At 38.3% G+C, this 21,925-nt stretch overlaps 1 protein-coding gene across 1 annotated transcript in view; it reads left to right on the forward strand.

The window, feature by feature from the left end:
- The first annotated feature begins 3,080 nt into the window (after nt 1-3,080).
- Nucleotides 3,081-21,925, forward strand: part of MUC5AC (mucin 5AC, oligomeric mucus/gel-forming) — a 49,360-nt gene continuing 30,515 nt past the window's right edge. The window contains exons 1-25 of the mRNA XM_056354524.1: nt 3,081-3,174; nt 4,176-4,247; nt 5,869-5,940; nt 6,965-7,226; nt 8,286-8,400; nt 8,848-8,938; nt 9,338-9,450; nt 9,943-10,159; nt 10,503-10,628; nt 11,642-11,759; nt 12,609-12,747; nt 13,224-13,334; nt 13,740-13,809; nt 14,594-14,731; nt 14,815-14,979; nt 15,733-15,827; nt 16,786-16,912; nt 17,469-17,724; nt 18,376-18,425; nt 19,038-19,138; nt 19,267-19,418; nt 19,964-20,102; nt 20,204-20,317; nt 20,649-20,828; nt 21,335-21,574. Of these exons, the coding sequence (XP_056210499.1) occupies nt 3,081-3,174; nt 4,176-4,247; nt 5,869-5,940; nt 6,965-7,226; nt 8,286-8,400; nt 8,848-8,938; nt 9,338-9,450; nt 9,943-10,159; nt 10,503-10,628; nt 11,642-11,759; nt 12,609-12,747; nt 13,224-13,334; nt 13,740-13,809; nt 14,594-14,731; nt 14,815-14,979; nt 15,733-15,827; nt 16,786-16,912; nt 17,469-17,724; nt 18,376-18,425; nt 19,038-19,138; nt 19,267-19,418; nt 19,964-20,102; nt 20,204-20,317; nt 20,649-20,828; nt 21,335-21,574 (3,357 nt within the window). The remainder of the gene's footprint in view (nt 3,175-4,175; nt 4,248-5,868; nt 5,941-6,964; nt 7,227-8,285; nt 8,401-8,847; nt 8,939-9,337; nt 9,451-9,942; nt 10,160-10,502; nt 10,629-11,641; nt 11,760-12,608; nt 12,748-13,223; nt 13,335-13,739; nt 13,810-14,593; nt 14,732-14,814; nt 14,980-15,732; nt 15,828-16,785; nt 16,913-17,468; nt 17,725-18,375; nt 18,426-19,037; nt 19,139-19,266; nt 19,419-19,963; nt 20,103-20,203; nt 20,318-20,648; nt 20,829-21,334; nt 21,575-21,925) is intronic.

The raw sequence follows: 21,925 nt of genomic DNA on the forward strand, positions 1-21,925 counted from the left end.
TGAAGTAACCACTTAGGAGTGTAAAGATAATGTGATTCATGACATACAAGAGGTTTGAGACTTTCAGGCAAAAATGCAAACATAGGCAACTACTTTTGATGGTGCCTTAAAGCTCAGTCAAAGGGGTGCAATTTAACTGAAACTGTTTTCAACCTAGTTTGTGATGACCATAGAAAGGGCATCATCATAGTGACCAAACTGGGATCTCAGAGGTCTCAGTACTTCCCTGAACATGCAGGAAATGTTAACCTGTGTATATGAGACCACAGAATAGCAGCTGGTGATTTGAACTGATTTTTCAGTGATAAGCAATGTAATGATTCATAAAGCATATTTTTCTTCTTACCAACAGAATCACTTCATAAGCTTATCAGTTGAGTTTACCATACGATTTTATAATTAATCACACACCAGTTCTTTCTCTTAAAATTATTTTTTTTTTAGATCTTCATCCTGGAACTTTGATAATAACTGTTAGAGGTGATACCATTGCCCTTAGATTTTCACTGCATGTATTTCTGTATGTAAAAGCATCTTGCACCTATCTTCTTTTCCTCATAAGCAATACTAAGGTAAATTCTACAGACATATACATCAATTAACTTACCAGAGGTATAACTCACAACTGAAGCTGACCAATTATTTTCCTCAACACTTCCAGTTTTATTTAGTTATGTCACTTTTATTTAAATATTAATAACTAGTTGTACTTTTACAGTGTTTAGGAAAGATAGCATCTTATTTTGCTTCTGTTTACTGCTTAGGGGAAAAAAATATGCCTTTTATTTTTGTCTTAATGCTGACATTACTTCCTCAAATATAACTGCTCCAACAGAGGGAATACATATTATTTTTCAGAAAAAAAATAATAGAAAATCATGTTTGAAGGAATCTTAAATGGCCATTTAGTCTGTTCCCCTGCTACAGGGCACTATCAACAGCACTTACACTGACACCATTCTCAGGTAGGTCTTTTTCTAATCTGTTCCTAAAAACCACCAGTGATAGAAATTTGACAGCCTTCTTAAGCAACGTATCTGAGTACTTCATCACTCTTGAAAAAAGGAAATTTCTCCCCAATGTCTAACTTAAACTTCATTCCCAGTTTTAAGCCCCATTATGTCTTATCATTTTGACTGAGAATATGGAGACCATCCCAGTACCACCTTCTCTGCAGAAACTGTTTGATCTCATGTGGGATTATGGGATCCATCCTTCTACTGAAAGGCTGTGTTTCTCTACACCCCAGGGTAAAACACTATAAAAGGTTAATTCACCAAAGTAATATAGCTGTAAATTAATACATTAATATATTCACAAAACATTGTTCACTCTCTTATTGTTCCTAAGATAAGGAACATTTCAAAGGAGATTCTTATGAATCAGTCTTTTTGAGTGTCTAGGAAGAGCAATCAGCAAGAAAATCTAAATTTTTTTATTGTAGGTAGAATCAGTCTAATTTGTTATGGTGAAATCACGTTTACTCAGAAGAGAAACAGCTGAAATAGCACTAAAACTGCCCATGTGAGAGGTGGAATCCCTCAGGGAAAGGTCCTTATTACTGACTCTGCAATGCTGGAGGACTTTCACTGTATAGTCCTGTGTCATGCCTGGCCTGTGCTGACCTCAGATGGCATTTGATTATTCCTTTTTCACAGGCAAAGTAGCTACATAGAGAGATAGAAACTCATTTTAAAAAATCTGTCAGACAGAACTTCCTTAGGTTTTTTGAGAAGTTAAGTTGCCATCATTTATCATAAGGAGGAAAATTAAAAATAGTGAGGTAATCCATTCCAAGTTCCTGCTCAAAAGTCACTCAGAAGTCCCTTAAATTGTATTTATCCTATAATATACAACAATTTGGGAAGACTAAGCCTAAGCAAAAATTATTCCTGCTCACTGCTTGACATTTAATCAAAAAGATCTGCAGAAAGAAGACTCCTCCTAGAGTGCAAATACCTGAGAAAAAGTCAGAGCATCCTCTATTTACCTGTGCACCTGTAAAGGAAAACTAAAATGTCTGAAGCCCCACCTTTTAAGAACCTTGTGAAACAATCTGGGAACTGAGCCAAAACCTACTCCCTCACTATATAAGTCTCCGGAGCAAACAGGTATTTCCTCAGAGGCAGGTTGTTCGGTAGTTTCTACCGGACTTCCAGAAGATGGGCACAGGTGGTGGGACACGAATACCACTATGGATATTGGTATTAGCACTTGCCTTCATACAGATCAAAGGTAGGAAGATTCACTTGCTTGCTGTTTTTACTGCTCTAAAGAATTTATAACTTGCTTTGGAGTCTGAAATATTTTTTTTCTTGGCTTTGTGAAGCTAATGAACCTATCACCTTTATGCAAAATTTTTCTGTTACAAATACTTCCCTTCCTAAGAAGAGGAAATTAACTGCTTTGAAAAATGATACTGTATTCCATGCTCTCATCGTATTTTCTTCAGTCAAAATCTGGAATGGCTCCATTGAATTCAGTGAAACTCAGCTGGAAATTACATTTCTACCAAAATGCCTCAAGATTCATGTTTAGCTTTTGATGTCCACTTCATGGTGGTACAGCATTTCTAAATACACAATCCAAAAGGTGCAAAAGTGGCTTTAGGCACTAACAAATCAGTGGAGTCTGTCTGTATGCATTGGTAAAGATCTTGTTTGTTTTATCAGCTGCTGATACAATATTGAAAAAAGGAAGGATTTTGTTTGAAAAATAATGGACAACGGATTTTGGAAATTCATCTATTTTTACACATTTGATTGCATAAATGCTTGGAGCACAGGGCTGGTTTCTGATGGGGTCAAAACAAATGGAGTTGCCTTAAGTATTCTAGGAGGTCACTTAATACTTGCACATGAGTGAAGATCTTTTTTACATATACTTCACCTATTAATTTCTTTTAAAGTTTAAGATAACGACAATGTTAGTTTTAGTGCATTTTTGGTTTCAGATGCAGATCCTATTGTATTATTTTTTCCTACTTCCAGATAACTCCACATTAACTTAAGTTAAAAAGTGCTTTTGATGGGCTATTCTTTGACATCAAAACACTAGCTGTAGCATTACTGCGCCATGCAATGGAAACAGGAGTCTGCAATGCATATGGCATGAAGCAGAGAGTTGGAGCCATGCAGTGCACAGAGAGAGAAGCAAACATCTCTCTGAGGCTAGGTAGTGGGGAAGAGGAGCCCAGGAGTATTGAATGGTTCATAGCTTAAAAACAGGCATGATGTGTCCTTCCAGCACCAGCTGCAGCCCCTCAGCTGGTGCAAAAAGGAAGGGACTTGGGAGCAACCTACAGCTCTGATTTCAGCCTCAGCCCCTCTAGTGGTGCTCCCCACCACTGCTCTCCTTGTGGGATGCAGCGGAGGGTTTGCCTGCCTTTTCGGTTTTCTCTGGCCAGCACAACTTCCCCTGCAACCTGCCCTCTGATGAGCTCTCACTAAGCGGTGCATTAAAAGCCCCTCTGGCCCCTGCAGGTGTTGTGTGTGTTCCTATTCTGATGCTGCAGTGGAATGGAATGAAAAATTATTTCTTTGCTGGAAACAAAAAAAATTTACTTTGGGGCAAAGTCATCAGTCACAAATGTATCTATTGGAAAGAACTATTTCTTTCCGTGTGGGTTGTGCATTTATTTTCCTTCTGCTACTTATTAAAAAAAGTGCTTCAAACTGTAAAATACAGAGTAACTTTGGCTTTCAGTAAGAGAGGACAGAAATCAGTCCTCTAATTCTAAAAATATTTCTTCCTTTACAAAAGAGACCTGTTTTTAAAGCCCTCAGGCTAGACAAAGGGTTTTACTGATGCTTAAAGTACACAGTGATCATTAAAACTAAGAAAATGAAGTCTTTTTCTGAAAAGTTTATAAGGACATCCAGGGGTACCGTGACAAAAGTACATAGAATAAGGATCTGCTCAAATTATCACGGAATGTTTTTGATGGCTTCCCTGCAGCAATTTATGAGGAAAAAAAAAAAAGTTGAAGGAGTGGTGCACAGCCATCATGGTTGCATGTAGCACAGGTCCTGATGCAAATCTGACCTCCTGTACATGAATATAGCTTTGCTGGTTTTTGATATACTGACTGTTGCATTTTTAAACAGATATAATTGAGAAATTATGAGGGAACTCAAGAAAGTTAGGCATTAACATTTTCCTCCACTCTTCTGCAGTTCAAGCCCAGGACGATGAACATCAAACAGAATCAGACTATGTTTCTGAAGCCCTCCTGCAGCGACAAAAAAGTAAGTATTTTTATGATGATGATCTATTTCTAAGATTTTGTCCCAAATTCACTTGATAAATAATAAGATTACTACAGCCTTATTCCCAGGTAGAACGCCCCACCCCACCCCTCACTCCCCCTCAAAAAAAAGGACAGAGAAATCCTCTGAACTGTATATCCAGTTCCCAGCCAATCTCTGACTGCTCTAAACTGGACAACTTCCTCTGAGATCTGGCCCAGTGGATCTGGTCTACTGATATGATACAGTTATCTAATCTTTAACTTCATGAAAGGTACATACCTTCTATCTAAAAGTGTATTTTCAGAAGAGGTGTGTGTATACATACATATCACTAAGGCACTTGATAGCAGGTAATAAAAGATACATTTTTTATGTTGTGTCAAGATGACTGCTTCACTCATGAGAGAGTAAGAAAACCTTAACTACCTTAAACACTAGAAAAATTAGGCACTACAAGTTCATGCACGACACATAACCGTACAGAGCAAACACCATAACCGTACACAGCAAAATAAGAGCGGAAGGATACAACACTGACTGATATATTAGTGATGACTAATAGGCTGAAACAATTAATCATGAAGCCTGCCTTACAATCTGTAATTTGTGAGGTCATTAGATGGCAATCAAAATAATGATAAACCCAAACTGGAAGTGTACCACAACTTACTATTAAGTGCATTGAATTATTGGAATAGATTGTCAGGCAAGGTAATATGTGTGTTTTTCCTTAAAATCCTTACATCAAGACTAAATGAGATTGTCTTTCTAAAACACATAAATGTCTTAGTGATTTTTTTTGGTCTAAATGCAGAAGTCAGTGGCTAATATTGCACAATCTACAGTTTGGAATTCATCCAATTCTATGATTTTGGTACTTTCAAATGTGAAACTGTTAAATTCCTCAGACTCTCATGACAAAAAAAAAATCACATTGCCTGTTCTCTAAGTATTCTATCTCTTTCACTGCTGGATCCAAAGAGAAAACATTGGATTTGGACATGGAAAATTTAGGGCGGGATACTACCAATAAGAAGTCTTTGTATGAAAAGCACATGATTAAAGTTTCACAGAATTTAAACTGTTTTAAAAAAAAAAATCCCCTAAAGAGTTGGTTGTGCAGAATTGCATATCTCAGCACAAAGAAAGACATGAACTTCAGAAAAAAACCCAGCTCCTCTTTCTCATCTTCAGCTTCTAATATTCCTCAGTAACTTTCTGCTCAGTAACTTCTGCTAAGTGCACTGAGAGGCCGAGTTTCAGACAGACATTAGCAGTGGTTTTTCTGCATCACTATTACAACACTGTGCTCCAAGGAGCAGGTTGCTGCTTTTCACTTCAGAATATCAGGGCCAGTATCAGATGGGAGTCTTGAACAAATAACGGGAGGACGTACTACAGCCAAAGAGCGTGGTCTTTGGGATTTGGCTGGTAGTAAAATATATAGAAAGACAGAACACAAAGCCCTGTGTAAAAACCAGCAACAAAACATTGTGGAAACTTCCCCTTAGAGTGTAATTAGTAGTAGGAAATGTTAATCACTAAAGAAACTAGGCAATCTCTATCCATTTTTTAGGACTTCTAATAAGATTAAACTTGATCTTTTTTTCCTCCTTAGATTTTTCACCGGCTTCGAAATCCCAAGAACTGACAATCATTCCAGCTTTTCAAAACACACTGAAGCTAAAGGGTAAGTTAAACAAATGTCATGGCTCAGATATCTGTATTCTTGTTGATCAAGAGCATGGAATGACTGATTAATAAATTGTATAAGATCCTTCAGCAGCATAAAACAAAAAATGAACAAGAAAAGCAGTCAGTTTGTCAGGTAACAAGGATAATCTAAATGTGACTCCAGTACTCAGCCTGCATTTCGTTAATACGATACAACCGTAAAAAAAAAAAAAAAAAAAAAAAGAAGGTTTAAAATTTTTATATATGTATATATATATATAAAAATACCGGGATAAATCTTGCACAATATTTCCAGTAAAGAGAGGGAAATATCAGTGTGTTCAAAGCACTGGTGAGACACCTTATCTGGGGTATAGGGTACAATTCTGACTAGTCGTGGTCAAGCAGGATGAGTGTAAATCTGGAAGAGGTGCAGAGAGGGACTATGAGGATAACCAGGGAGACAGAGAGCCTGCTTGTAAGGAAATGGAGGCTGAAAACAGATAAATGATTTCTGCAGTGAGTGGGGGGAGTAGCTGGGAGGTGGGACCCCTTCAAGGTGAAGTGTAATACTGGCACAAGAACAACCAGGCATACATAAGGCAGGAATGTATTTTGGAAGATGCTGGTAATCCAGACGTTCAAAGGATGCGCCTATAAGTGGCCTTCCCTAATAGAAGTACCCGCTAGTTTTAAACTAAGCTTAAACTGTTTTATAGTGAAACTTTAGGACTTCATACATTTAGAAAAAGTTTTATATAGAATGTAGCTTTCCGCAGAACCAGGGCATTGGACATAGCGACGTGGGAGGTCTCTTCCAGCCTTAGACCCTATATCCCTATGCAAAACAGATCAAACACAAAAGATAACTGAACTAAGTAAAGAACAGATCCATAAACAAATAGCCTGACAAGAAGGAAAACAGAAGATTGGCTTCTTGGACAGCAGCTAGTGAAAGAAATAGAAGGGGAAAAGCAACTGAAGGGAGCGTATCTACAGCAAATTACAGAAAATTCTTACTACTTATTTTGAACCCACAGCTGGCAACCCCTCTCACAATGGCCGTGTGTGCAGCACCTGGGGTAACTTCCACTTCAAAACCTTTGATGGGGACATCTTTTACTTCCCTGGGGTCTGCAATTACATCTTTACATCCAACTGCAAATCTCCCTATGAGGATTTCAACATCCAGATCAGGCGTACAATGATGGAAAACGCTACCGTGATCACTCATGTAATCATGAAGCTGGAAGGAGTAGTGATTGAACTGACCCGTGGCTCTGTCCTGCTTGATGACAAACCGTATGTTCATAACTTGAAACTGCCTTCACTTCTCTCGCTCCCAGTGGGCTCTTGGAGCAAGCATCCCTTTCCTCCACCTAATCTCACATTGCTCCCAAGCAGCTGGAGGGCTCAGGTCCTTCCTGAAGTATCAACAAAAATAAGAGGGCCTGACAGTGAGCTAAGTGCCATTTCTGCAGGTTACCCATGCCTATCTTGTTCAGACCAGCTAAATCCCAGATGCTGCCCCACTGTTACAATCATGCATGTAAATATACAATTGAGTCTGTAACCTGGATTCAGTCAAAATGTTAGGTTTTTACACCCTTTAAGTTTTGGCTCTCCGTTAATTTTACCAGAACAGGATTCTTGAGAGGAATTTTTGACAGCTTTTGTCCTTGCACTGAACAGTAAGCAGTTAAGCAGTGACTGCAGCTTGTACCTGCGTTCATTTAAAACGAGCTGGTCTGGAAACCAGCTCTCTATGTAGCAACAGTAGCACTGACTTTGGCATAGGGTGTGAAACCCATCCAAAAGGCTGGGTAAATATTTGAGTAGTTATCCCATAGTGAGTTGTGTATTATAACAGCTAAGTACAGTGAACTAGTCTAAAGGTTATCTTGGGTACACCTTTGTGAATGGCAGTCATCTCACAGAAAGCCTGAAGAGTCTATCCCTTTATTATCAAGGGCTTGAAGGAGTAAATAGCAATATCCTGAAGCATACTGCCTGCAAAACAGAACCTCCCAGCACTTTTTTGAACAACACAACCAAAGACACATGCCAACATTTTACCTAGTAAAAATTTTTACCTAAAAGAATTTACCTGGTAAAACACCATTAACAGATAGAGCCAAAAGGAACAGCAGGGAAAGCAAGGTCATTCTATTTGCACAAGAAGCAATTGCATAGGGAACAGCCAAAATGTTATCACCTTGTGCTGGCTGTATTTAGTTACTGCTCTAATTTCCCCACCTATGCATGCTGATGCTTCTCAAAGAGAATGAGAAAGGATATCAGTGTGGCTGTTCAATGGATATTCTGTCCCTACCCCCACTGAATTAAGTGATCTTTCTCCAGGGTTCAGATGCCCTACAGCCATATGGGAGTCTTGATAGAGAGAAGTAACAGCTATCTGAAAGTGTCTGCCAAGTTAGGACTGACCTTCCTTTGGAATGAAGAGGACGCCCTCCTGGTAAGAAAACATTCAAAACATGGCAGAAAGGTGGATTTTGAAATTAGTCTGTTTACATCTTTGCAGTCTTAACCAGCCAGCAGGCGTTAGTTACATTTGGATTTGTGTCCATTTTTAGCGTATTGTTCTGTCTTCCAGTCTTTCCTCGATTTCCCTTTTTTTTCCCCCAAGCTCAGCTCAGGATCAATAAAGCCCCAGTTACCACGTTCCCACCTCACAGTGTACTCGTCAGATCCCAGACCTGGCAATGCAGTAGAATAAGACCAAGTTTTTCTTGCTGGTCACTGACCTTGGCAATGGTGCCTACCTTGTTACCACATGACTCACTCTGCACAGCATACATACGCCAAATTCTAAGTACATAAGCAATATCGATCTAGGCTGTGTCCCTAACCGTCAAGGCTGACATTACTATGAACCTAAGCTCCCTTTCCTCATTTCTTTTAGGTGGAACTAGATACGAAATACGCCAATCAAACTTGCGGACTTTGTGGGGACTTCAATGGAATTCCAATCAGCAATGAATTTATTTCAGAGAGTAAGTAATAAAAAGCATTATTATTAAGTATTGGCGCTTTGTTTTTCTTTCTTTAGCAGTATACTGTAACGTGGGTTGTGGGTTGTATTAACTGCAAAACTAGTGATACTTCTTCATGTATTTCTATGATGTCAGTTATGTATAGAGTAGGCTTTGAGGTGTATTAGGCTGCTTCCATCGCTGTTAGATCTTTTAAGATGTGCCACATGCAACTATCTATGCATTTCCAATAGTTAGGATCCAGTTCCTTGTATACATTCCCCATCTCCTTTTGCCTTTCATATTAGAGTGATAATCACTGTTCATGTCATAGCAGGAAGTGTCACAAAAGAAAATATCTCTGTGCAAAAGCCAGTAAACCAGTAAATTTTATTCTAATATTTGGACTGCTTTTCACAGAGACAAAACTGACACCCATACAGTTTGGGAACAGGCAGAAGATGGATGGACCCACAGAGCAGTGTGCTGATCCTATTTCTCCTGGTGTTACAGTGAACTGCTCAGCTGAATTTGTAAGAACCTCTCTCTCAAAATTATTTTTCTAATATAAATTACATTATCCCTCTCTTTGGAGAAAAGTTAGAATTGGAAAAAATATAGCACAAATATGACTGAACTATAGGTCTGGAAAAGGTTTTTTCTAGATTTTTTTCTTATTCTTCGCTAAAGTGAATGCTAGAAAGTTGCATTCCCCTTCCAAGAGAAGACTGGGTATTTTCATGAAAAAGAAATTCACTGAGGATGTCAATATAAAGAAACTGTATAATGCTTGGGAAGTCACCGGAGCTGAAAGTAACTCAAGATATAGAGGGATATGGGAGGTAATCAAAGGAGTTCCACATGTACTTGCCCTATTGTTATACTTTGCCTTAAACATCTGCATATGGCTACCGTTGGACAGTTTTGGGACCAGGTGGACCTTTGGTTTGTTCTGCTACATGCCTTAAATAATTAGTTTCATATTTTCTAAACACCTGTTTTACATTCTTTATTTTCCCTCCTAGGCTTCTATCTGTGAGACAGTGTTAACCAGTGAAGCCTTTACAAGCTGTAATGCACTTGTGAGTGTTCAGGACTACATTGAAACTTGCATACAAGACCTATGCCACTGTGATAGCTCTATGGCTGACTTCTGCATGTGCAACACCTTTGCTGAATACTCCCGGCAGTGTGCTCATGCAGGTGGACAGCCTCTGAACTGGAGAACCTCAGAACTGTGTCGTAAGTATCTTGGGAAGGGACCTTCATCTGTGCTTACTACCCATATCTAATAAACTTCAAGTAAATGAATTTTTTTTTCCTGAAGAAGACAGCTGTTTAAAGGTGCATGTCATTTTCATGAAATTACAGTTCTAACCTGAGCATACTCAAGACTTTAGGAATATGGAAGTTTAGAGGATTTCACATTACTAAGCAGTTTTGATATATATAGAACGTGTTGTAGCCTCCACCTGGATCAGGATTCCCCCATTATATCTTGACAGAAAGCATCCTAAATTGCAAATACTGTTTTCTCAACATGTCAAAGAAAAAGTCAGCATTATAACACTCTTTCTGCTTTCAGCAAAATCATGTCCTTTCAACATGCAATACAAGGAGTGTGGCTCCCCCTGCTCTGACACATGCAGCAACCCAGAACGATCTGCACTTTGCGAAGATCATTGTACAGACGGCTGCGTCTGCCCTCCAGGCAAGCTTGTTTCCTGCCCTTTTCTCATACCCAAACCCTCTACAACACTCACCTGTATACATGGAATAACTTTCCTGCACTGTATCGTTCTCCTCACATTGTCACTGTTATTATCATCGAAGTATCCACCATTTCTATTCAGATTACTAAAAATGCCCTTTTAAACAACAAACATGCCTGAGATATGTACATAATGACTGAACTGAGAATAAGATACTTTGCTCCTAACAATAAAGGGAAGTATTCTATTCCCAGCATCCATATCCAGTTCCAGCAAAGTACATAATGTTTAACCACATTTTGCCCACAATAACAAGTCTGGTGTTAGCAAAAATGTGTCTGGTTCCCCAGTTTACACAACCCTCCCTGTCCAGTACTGCGTGTCTAAACAAGGACCTGAGAGAGCACTAGGCTGTGGGTAAAATCTGGTGCTTCAGAGAATTATGCATGAGAACTGAGTATCAGTACAAGACAAACAATGCGAATATGTTCTTGTGCACACTTGCTTCTGGGGCTGAGAACTGTTGCTGTTGCGAGTGACTGCATGGTAGGACCTTCACCCCTTGCAGCACTTCTGCCCATCCTCCATGACATCTCACAGAATTCACTATCACTTGTTTCTCTAATATCATTGACTTCTCTCAGATAATCTTCTGCCTTTGGGTATAAAAATATTTACTGTACAAACATGTCCCTGTGCAGTCTTACAAACAGTTAATCTATTCCAACTCATTATCTATTAATGTTAATTCTACTTCCATTCTAATGAAGTCCATAACAGACAGGTATTTCCCTAGAGCTCTTTTGATCACCCTAAGATTTTAGATAGGCTTTAAAGGAATATAGCCCTTCAATCCCTACAAAACTTGCATCCTATTATTTTAAAGTACTTTCTATTAATTTTCTGTGTTACAGAGAAGAAAAGGAACATGCTTTCAGGCATCTGCCAGATATATGTACAAAAGCAGGTTCTGCCATGCACAGAATGAGTAACAGACCATTTCTTTCCCTAGGAATGGTATTTGATGACATTAATGGTGCTGGCTGCATTCCCCGTGAGCAATGCCACTGTACCTATGAAGGTGAAACTTATGCTCCTGGTGTCTCCTTCTCATCTAAATGCAGATCATGGTAATGTAGTCCCTTTCTCATACTTCTCCTTTTAGGTGCATTACTTGAACATTTGGAAGACAGGGAAAAATTACCAAATTCCTGTAAAAAAGAAATGGGGCTACTTATCAATTGAAGTTTTCTTGATTACGTGTTTTTAGAAGATACTTATATCTCTGTTTTCTACTCACACTTGGAAGTAAAAATTGGGGTTTAGATATAGGTACTGCAATTTCAAGACCAATCAATTAAAGGAGGCTATTCAATTCAGTTACTGAAGATATTTAAAAATGTGAATTACTGTGTTAGGTCCTTTGCAGCACTACAGTGTAATACTAGGGTGCTCATGTAAATACTATGGAGGATGTGACATTTAGGGACACGTTGCATTAGACAGAGTGGGAGATCACATCTGAGATGTGTGTTTGACAGATATGACACATATTTTTTTCAGCATCATTATAGTTACTGAAGTATTATTGCATAAGCATATGCAAATGCACCCATCTACCCATGAATACAAGAACCACAAACATGCATGCTATTTTCCAAGAAATACCTAACATGTTTGAAACTTAAGCCATGCTGATGGAGATGAGGGACAATCCTTTGTATGCAGCAGAATGGAAGCCAGGTTCACCAGGACTGAATTCTGTCCAAACACTGGAAATGAACAGCAATATATAAAAAAATATCACTAATAAAAATATGCCTGCCCCATACTTATTCTGAGATTTCAAAGCAATGTTGCTTTCTTTGACAGTATGATCAATGCTTCAAGAGGAAAAACAAGGCATCAACTGTCTTATTGTCTCTTATTTTATTTATACTTGTATTACTCAAGTGCACTGAATGCCTTCTTCATTTCAGTACCTGTGTGGGAGGTGAATGGTCTTGTGTCACCCAGTCATGCCCCGGGACTTGCAGTATTGAAGGAGGCTCCCACATTTCAACATTTGATGAGAAACATTATTCCTTCTTTGGAGACTGTAGCTATGTTTTAACCAAGGTAAAAATTAGTCACAATCCTTGCTAAAGCAATTTACTAAAGGAAAATGGTTGGGGGTTTTTTGGATTAAAAATACTGGCTATCATATCAACTTCCTGAAACACAGAGGGTCAACACGGAACCTTAAATGGATTTCAGGGGGCTTTCTGTTAGGGTTATACTAAATGAACATGCTGCAGTAGTTTTGTGTTCTTTGATCATTGTTTTAGGATTGCACTGAGTTTTTAGGTTCCATGAAACCATCTCCATGCTTCCCACTAGTTCTTTAATTAAATATTAGCTGTCTGGTGTTTTATAACTGCTTCTTTCTGGTGACTGTATACATATATGTAAGAAGATATGAACAGTAAGAAAAGGAATAAACAATATTTTAAGACTCACTTTACTAAAAAATGTCATTTGAGTGTGAGCCTTTTTAACATAACAATATTTTAATATATCAAATCCTTTTAACGACATATTTTGTTATCTTCTAGCTCTGTGACAGCAATGAATTTACTGTTCTGGGAGATATCCACAAGTGTGGCCTGACTGACACTGAGACATGCCTCAAGGGCATCGCCATCAGCCTAAGTGGGGGACAAACTGTAAGTCGAAAATGGAGGCACCTAACATTCTGCAGGGATGTTTTCAAAGCTTAATAGACAAACGACACATAACAGCACAGACAGGAAATCTGCATGATTTTTTTGTTTTATCTCATTTGAACATTATTCAAGGAAAAATTAAGAATAGAGTAGGTCCATCGGAAGTCAAGATCTTAGTAATTTTCTATCGTTTAGTTGTCTTTGGTCTTTTGCTTGTTTGTTTTGACAGTCAATGGACCACAGTAATAAAGATTAAAGAAATAGTATAGAAATATATAGAACATCATCACAGGATCCCTCCACTTTTTTTTCCTTTATCCTGAACAATACCAGATAGAAAACATTTGGAAAGTGTTTAATCTTCCCTAAATATGCTTGATAATCATTGCCTTTTCTTTTGGGCAGAACATTGTGATCCAGCCTTCTGGCAGTGTATTTGTGAATATGATCTACACACAGCTCCCATTTTCTGCAGGTAAGTTTCTTTGGAAGACTTCTGTAATGTTTCTAATTTTTTACTATGAAATGTTATTACACAGGTTAATCTAAAGCCAAATTTCACCTTTGGTCACCTTTGCAGCAAACCCTAGATATTCCAATAGAGCATAGTCACTCATTTTGAAAGTAATAGGATTTGCCTGTTCAACTCTTATAATTTTAGCAAAATTATGGTCTAATTTTAGCAAGATCTGATGAGATGGAGAATTAATTCAAGCAAATAGTATCATTGCACACGTCCAGATCAAAATATTGCCCTAAAAGGGGAAAGAAAAATTCTGATTCGCAACAGGAGTCCAATATCTTCAGTTTAGTTCCCTGTGTTCCCTCTGTCCCTTTGCTTGGTACACATTCATCACTGGAGATTTTCTCTCATGCCAGTTCTCAGATATTACTGCATCTGAAAATAAAGCAAACCTTGAAAAGACAGAATAGGTCCAGGTAGAAGTCTACCACTAAATCATGGTGTATCATTTTGGTCAAGCAAAGGTGCTCTTTTAAATAGCAACAGAAGTGTGTGTTCTTCCCCTTATTTTAAAACACCTGACAGGAAGTGGAGGTGTTTTATATATTTGTTGTTTAGGGTAAAGACAGCCTGCTTTGGTGCTGGATTTGAAATCCTATATGAATAATTTTCCCCTCAGTTCTTCAGAAATTAGGATCATATCAAACACAGCTGTAGAATCCCTCTATATAATGAACAGTTATTTCAACTGCTTATCTCACATGAAATGATAACTCATATGTGCTTATGTCCCTAGCGAATGTCACCATCTTCAGACCATCATCTTTCTTCATCATTCTGCAAACAAGCTTTGGTCTTCAGCTACAGGTTCAGCTTGTTCCTCTCATGCAACTTTTTATAGACTTGGACCCATCACATAAAGGGCAGACCTGTGGTAAGTGATCTTATCACAACAATGCCTTCCCCAGTATACTTCGCTCTGAAGGAGATTTTCACAGCCCATCTGCTTCCTTTCAGGTCTCTGTGGTAACTTCAATGACGTGCAGACAGATGATTTCAAAACCACCAGCGGTGTAATAGAGGGTACTTCAGCAGCCTTTGGCAATACTTGGAAAACTCGGGCTGATTGTCATGATGCCCAAAACACCTTTGAGAACCCCTGTACTCTCAGCATACAGAATGGTAAGCTCAGCATACAGTAACCTCTTCTAGTCTCTTTTAAGATGGAAAGGAGGAATAAGCTGATCAACCACCCAGCACTGAACCAAAATAGCAGTGGACAGCTTGCACAGACACTATTTTCCTCAGTTGACACTAGAAGGCTTCAACCGATAAATAATAACTAGGAAAATATTTTGGATCTTTAAAAATATTGCTTTGGATAAAGAAAACAAGTGGTTTGCCAGCTTATTTAAGGGAAACTGCAACCATCAGCCTATTGGGGATCGATTCCTAGGAAAGAGTGTTTGCCATATAGGAAAAAAGCTGTGCATAGTCTCACTGAAGGCTGGACTTAGTGTGGTCCTTCCACTGTTAAACTGAGAACCAGACTTAAAATTCAGAGCTTCATGGCTCTCAGGTCCTATTTCAGCCAATGAAATATGTAATTTTTGAGCATTCACAAGCCCCTCTTCCGATTTCTGAGATGTACTAGCATATTTTTATTCACAATGTGAACCTTCTTTTTCAAAATTCAGCTAAGGATGTGTTAGTTTATTCCATGACAACTACCATAGATCAAGAGCATTCAGTTTATGAAGATTTGTGTTTCTGTATAGAGGAAGTGAAAGGCTGTTTGTGTTCCAGCAAATGCAGAGCTGAATTCTACTGCAGAGTAAGCTTCTACAATTTCTCTGCAGGAACTATAGTTACATTGAGACAAGAGTTTAGACAATGAAGTACAACAGACATTCTTATCATGTTTTCAATTCACAGACCAGTATGCTCAGCATTGGTGTGGACTGCTCTCTGATGCCGTGGGACCTTTTGCTGAATGTCATTCGACAGTGAATCCAGAAGTTTACCAGAAGGTACTTGGCTCTTAACTTTTTCCCATTTAAAAGAAAAAGACTCAGATCAAGAGTTACTAACACCTGAGAGAATAATTTGCTAATTGGAAGGAGATGCATTCATGATAGTTCTTTTCAAGCCAGGGGTTCGTTTTTACATCCCCTTCATAATAATTACTTCTTTGTAAAAGTATCTTCATTTTCATTCCCAGGAGGATAAACTTACAGGTATATTCCTGCTGCACCTATTTTTAGGTATTAACTGGAGTCCTTATCAGGTCTTTAGTCAGAATCTTAACTAGCACTTTGCCCAGCTGCTCTGAACTGCTCTCTGAAGGCTTTTGGATAGTTCCGAGGGCAAGGCAAGAAACGTGTGTAAGAAGCAGCAAAGAGATTTAGATAAGGTGCAAACAAAAATGTTCCAAGAATTCAAGGTGATGAAGCTCTGGAACAGAGTGCCTGGGGACTTTACAAAGTCTCCCTGTTATTGAAAATCTGCAAGATTATGCTCACCAAACATCTTCCGGAATGACAACATTATAGTGACCTTGCCCGGCACTGCAACACATTAAATGACTTCTTGTTTTCTTCATTCCTCTGATGCAGAGAACCCAAACTCCTGAGCCTAAGCCCTAAAAGCTGGGTGGCATCAAATACCCTCTACTTGTTCTAAGTATATATGACACAGTGACTACAACCTGGAAGTAGCTGGGAAACCTACCAGCACCTGAAAAAGTAAAAAAGAACAAGAAAAAGAAAAAATAGTTTAAAATTGTCAGACTCTAATTACTCTCTCTCCTTGCAAAGCATCTTTTTTGGAAGTACTCAATGAAATCTTCAAATGAAAACCGGGCATATGTTTACTTATGCATATGAATTACACTCACTTTTAGCTCTAACAAACATGGCACTAAAAAGTCTAGAGCACCATGGCTTTGACACAACAATCCGATGATCATCTGTCATCCTCTGTCCCTAGAACTGCATGTTTGACACGTGTAACTGTGAGAAGAGTGAGGACTGCATGTGTGCTGCCCTTTCCAGCTATGTCAGGGCCTGTGCTGCTAAAGGAGTTTTCCTCACTGGATGGAGAAACAAAGCCTGCAGTAAGTTCTACATCCCTTTGCATCTTGAAAATGACCGTCCAGAGGCCCCACACAGTAGCTTTCAGGGATTTGCACAGTAAATTGTGTTAAATTGTGTTTTAAGTATAGCATTGACTCAAGCATTTGAGGAGGAAGGGAATACCATAAAAGACAAGCAGTAAGCAGGGAGGAATAGAAAAAAGAGGCTTTGTTAAACTGCTTGCTCAGAAGCAGCAGAAGCAACATGGACCTCACTTGTCTTGCAACAGGAGTAAAATAAGTAGGATGTTTCTCAATTTACTTTGGAAAAAAAAATAGCAATGAAGAAAAAACATGACATGCATTAATATAATTGAACCTTTTTCTTTTTTCAACCTGGGCAAAACATTTGTACCTGTGACACATTTATAGGGGAATATTCTGCTCTAGTGGTACAAAAAGAAAAAATTACACTATTGAGGATATCAGTAAAGCACGTGTACATACATTGCCATGTTTATCATATATAAGAACTGCATTTATACCTACATCGATTCTTAAATAAACTACAAATGTAACTCACTTTTTTGTTCTCAAGCAAAATACACCACCTTGTGTCCGAAATCCTTGAAGTACACTTACAATGTCGATTCCTGTCAACCCACCTGCCGGTCTCTGAGTGAGCCTGATGTCACGTGCAGCATCAAGTTTGTTCCAGTTGATGGCTGCACCTGCATGAATGGAACCTACATGGATGAAAATGGCAAATGTGTACCTGCTTCTAGCTGTCCTTGTTACTACAAAGGAATGCCTCTGTCTTCTGGAGAAGTTATTCATGATAATGGTGTTGTCTGGTAAGAGATTTGTAAAGAAAAGAATGAGATTGGATATAGGCAGTCGTGAAACCACATACACATTAGGCAATCTATTCAAATCAAATGCATTTCTCTCCCCAATAATTTCAATACAACAAATCACAGATCCTTAAAAATTGTTATGACTATCCATGTTTGGAAGACTGTACTTAGGCTACTGTAGGAATTCAACAAACCATACTGTGGTGGGCTAGCCTTGGCTAACAGCCAAACTCCCACCCAGTCACTCCCTCCGTCCCTCTCTTCCCACCTCACATACTTTCTCTTATCCATATATTCCTTCATGATATATACTTTTCTTATCCATGACTGTGCAAGACTTATTCCATGGTAAAAGATGCTTGATAATCCCATTTCAGATTTTTCCCATTATAAATGGAATCTGAACTATTCTGAGGGACAGTTTTTAATGAGGCAAATGGTCAGAGAAAACCTGTCTTTATACAGAACATACTTGTATTTTTATCTGCTCTAATATTTTATAGTTTTGAATAGTACAAGCTATTCTGGTAAAAAACACATTTTCTCTGTTTTGTCACATGGTAATTGTTCATTATTTCAAATTCATTAGGAAACAAGCTGAAACTTTACAAGGAAAAGCACAAACATACCTATTCTCTTTTTTTATAGCACTTGCACCTATGGAAAGCTGAGCTGCATTGGCGAGAAACCCGAACCAGGTAACGTATCACTTAAGATTTTCTTTAATTCTCCCTTTCCATCTTTATTCTTTTCAGTTCTGTCTTTTTTTGTCATAATGATGCAAATTGTCAAAGTCTGAAATCAGTCAAGAAAATGAACAGATGACTTCTGTAATTTAGAGGATACCCCAAAATATAAAGAAATATTGTCTTACCTTTCAGATAGCTGAAAAAAGTTATAACTTCCTGGGTTACCCAGGGGTAAAAAATACTTGGTCACCTCAGTAAATGTGAGGAGAAAAATATCGACAATATAAATAAAGTAAAAATACTAAAAACCTAAGAAAACTACAAAGTAAACCAAGATCTTAGTTTTCCTGTTTTTTTAATATTTTTGCTGAAAGGAAGTGTTTCACTAAGCTAACTAAACATGAATTCCTACAAGCAGTCCACACATAAGCACAAAAACCAGATGAGCATGACTTCAAAACAATACTCATTTTCTCTTTCTGGTCAAATGCATGATATTAAGGTACACATACCTCACAAAGGAGTCTTTAGGGTTTTTTTTCCTTCACTCTGCAGTAAGGAAACATGAAGATATAAATACATGGTTGAACTCACATCTCTCATGGCTTTTCTGTCTTTCAGTCTGTGCACATCCCATGGTCTATATTGATTGTGGCAATGCCACTGCAGATGTGGTAGGAGCAGAATGCCAGAAGAGCTGTCAGACTCTAGATATGGAATGTGTAAGCATAGCCTCTTTATACCCAGTTGAAAGCATATTCAACTGGACATCTTTTACAATTGCCAGCTGCAGCTGGACTCTTCTATCAGGGAAATGCTTCGAGTTATGTTTTCTATGTGGTTCTTACAGTACAGAACTCAGTGTATCTCTGGATGCGTATGTCCTCATAATCAAGTGTTAGATGGCAAAGGTGGCTGTATAGCTCCAGAAGACTGTCCATGTATTCACAATGGGATTTCCTACAGTCCAGGAGAATCAGTCAGAGTTGGCTGTAACAACTGGTAAGAGCATACTGAAAAATAATATTTTTGAGTATCTGAAAAGAAATAGTTGAAGCTCTAGGTGAATTACAGCATTTCACTCTAGCAGTGTCAATATTTATAGGAAGTGATCCCACGTAAGATGATCCACTTAGTACCCAAAAAGCAAGGTCTGTCTGTTTTTTACAATGGCACACAGCAGAGAAATTGCAATTGGTCAGAAGAACAATATGGTTTGGATGTTGTCATATTCATTCAAGCAAGAAAGCTCTTTTCCTCACAGGCAATCCTTACATTTCCATACATTCAACAAGATTTGGAAATGTGAAAGATTTGAAGTATTTTCTAACTCAAGCTATGCGTGACATCATGAAGTAACACAGTCTTTGGGTAAATCCCAAAGGCTTTTGAGCTATGCTGCATTTCTGAGAATAAGTAAACCTTATTTTTTCATTATAGGTTTAATATTTTTTAAAATCAGATAGATGTACATGCAGGAATGCGCATATAGCTATATTATGTGTACGTCTGGTTTTTACATTTGAAGTGCTTTTTGTCTTTTGCAGCACATGCAGAAACAGAAAATGGCACTGCTCTGAGGAACCCTGCCTGGAAACCTGTTCTGTTTATGGAGATGGGCATTATACCACCTTTGATGGCAAACGCTTTGACTTTGAAGGAGACTGTGAATATGTTCTGGTCCAGGTAACGGAGTCCTTCCCAGATTTTAGCACTGTTGAAGTACCTTCCATTTTACATATGACCTTGTAGCATAGTTAACACTGAATATCGTTCCTGTGTTTCAGAACTACTGTGGTCAACAAACTATGAACCAGGGAACATTCAGAGTCATCACTGAGAACATTCCATGTGGCACCACAGGAACCACCTGCTCTAAGTCTATTAAAGTTTTCCTGGGGGTAAGTATTTTCTTTAATAAGATTTACCTCAGGTCTAATGGGCCAGAAGGATGGAACAGGCTGTCCCAGATAGACTGCATCATAGAAGTGTCCTCCAAGACAGTGAAAATGTTACTACGCTTCTTTGTTCACTGCTAACAGTTCTTGTCTCTGCTAGAGAAAGCAGAGGAGGGAATTCCAAAGAGAAATTGCCTAACATGATGTTGTTGAATAAAACAATTATAATGATAACAGAGTTGCTATTTTAATAACAGTTATTGGCAATATATAAAATTGTACCCAAGAGGTGACTTTTTAAATCGACCTCTGAGCTTTTCTTTTCCTGTCCTAGAACTTTGAGCTGGTACTCAGTGATGGACGCTCTGATGTCATCCAGAGGGCACCTGGAGGAAAAATGCCATTCCAAATCCGTTCCATGGGCATCTACCTGGTGGTTGACACTACTGTTGGTCTGATACTCATGTGGGACAAGAAAACCAGTATATTCATCAAACTTAGTCCCAGCTTTCAGGTACATTTTAAAATCCAAAACCTGGATAAAACTATTTCTGAAAGATATTCATGTTATCTCCTAAAGAAAAAAATGGAAATTTGGGCTATAACCAGAAGACTGAAAGAGCAGAAATTGCATATTATTATCCTTGTAGTGTTGACTTAGATTGAGTACTACTTATTCTTCCTTAATTTACATTATTCAACAATGGCGTAACAGTAACCACATCAGTAGCTTTCTTCATGAAAAGCCACGCTGAAGAGCTATGTTCAGGTTTAGATAAAACTAATTAGCTCAATACTAAGAGCAAAACCCATGAGTCTCTTCTGCTTCCTGTCCTTACCCTTCCTAACAACAAGTTAGAGACATCTCTTCAAGAAAGGTATTTTACAAAAATACCCAAGCCTGTTACTGAAGAGGACCAGATAATCTTAAATAAGATTAATTCTGAAGGTCTATTACTCACAGTTACTGAGAAACTGTGCCTTACTGATCTCTGTCTTTTTGCGTTTATCCCCATGCAGGGACACGTCTGCGGACTTTGCGGAAACTATGATGGCAATGGAAATAATGACTTCACTACTCGCAGTCAGTCCGTGGTAGGAAATGTGCTGGAGTTTGCCAACAGCTGGAAAGTGTCTTCTAGTTGCCCAAATGCCAATCGTACCAAAGATCCATGCACTGCAAATCCATACAGGAAAGCCTGGGCACAGAAGCAATGCAGCATCATTACCAGTGAAGTGTTTGCAAAGTGTCACTCCGAGGTATGGCAAAAACTTCAGTCTTAAGTTGTCTTGAGCCATAAATTACATTAATTTTTATGTGGGAGAGCTGAAAAATACAATAAAAAACACTTTGTCATGCTTGACAAGGTGAAATCAAACCAAGTTCCAGGGAGACTGCATAGAAAGTATTTTCACTTTCATTTTCTCAGCTTGTGCCTTGAGCTAGTACACTAAAGAAACGGATAGGTTGTTTTGGTTTTGTTGTTGTTTTTGTTGTTGTTTTTATTAGAAGGGGCAATCACAGAAAAATCTCAAGATATGTTTATTTTCTAATGGGATAATGGGATAATTTTCTACTAATATGAATATCATCCTTCTGATATGTATGAC

This window comes from Falco biarmicus, chromosome 10, assembly GCF_023638135.1.
Source record: "Falco biarmicus isolate bFalBia1 chromosome 10, bFalBia1.pri, whole genome shotgun sequence".
In the NCBI taxonomy this organism is placed as follows: domain Eukaryota; kingdom Metazoa; phylum Chordata; class Aves; order Falconiformes; family Falconidae; genus Falco; species Falco biarmicus.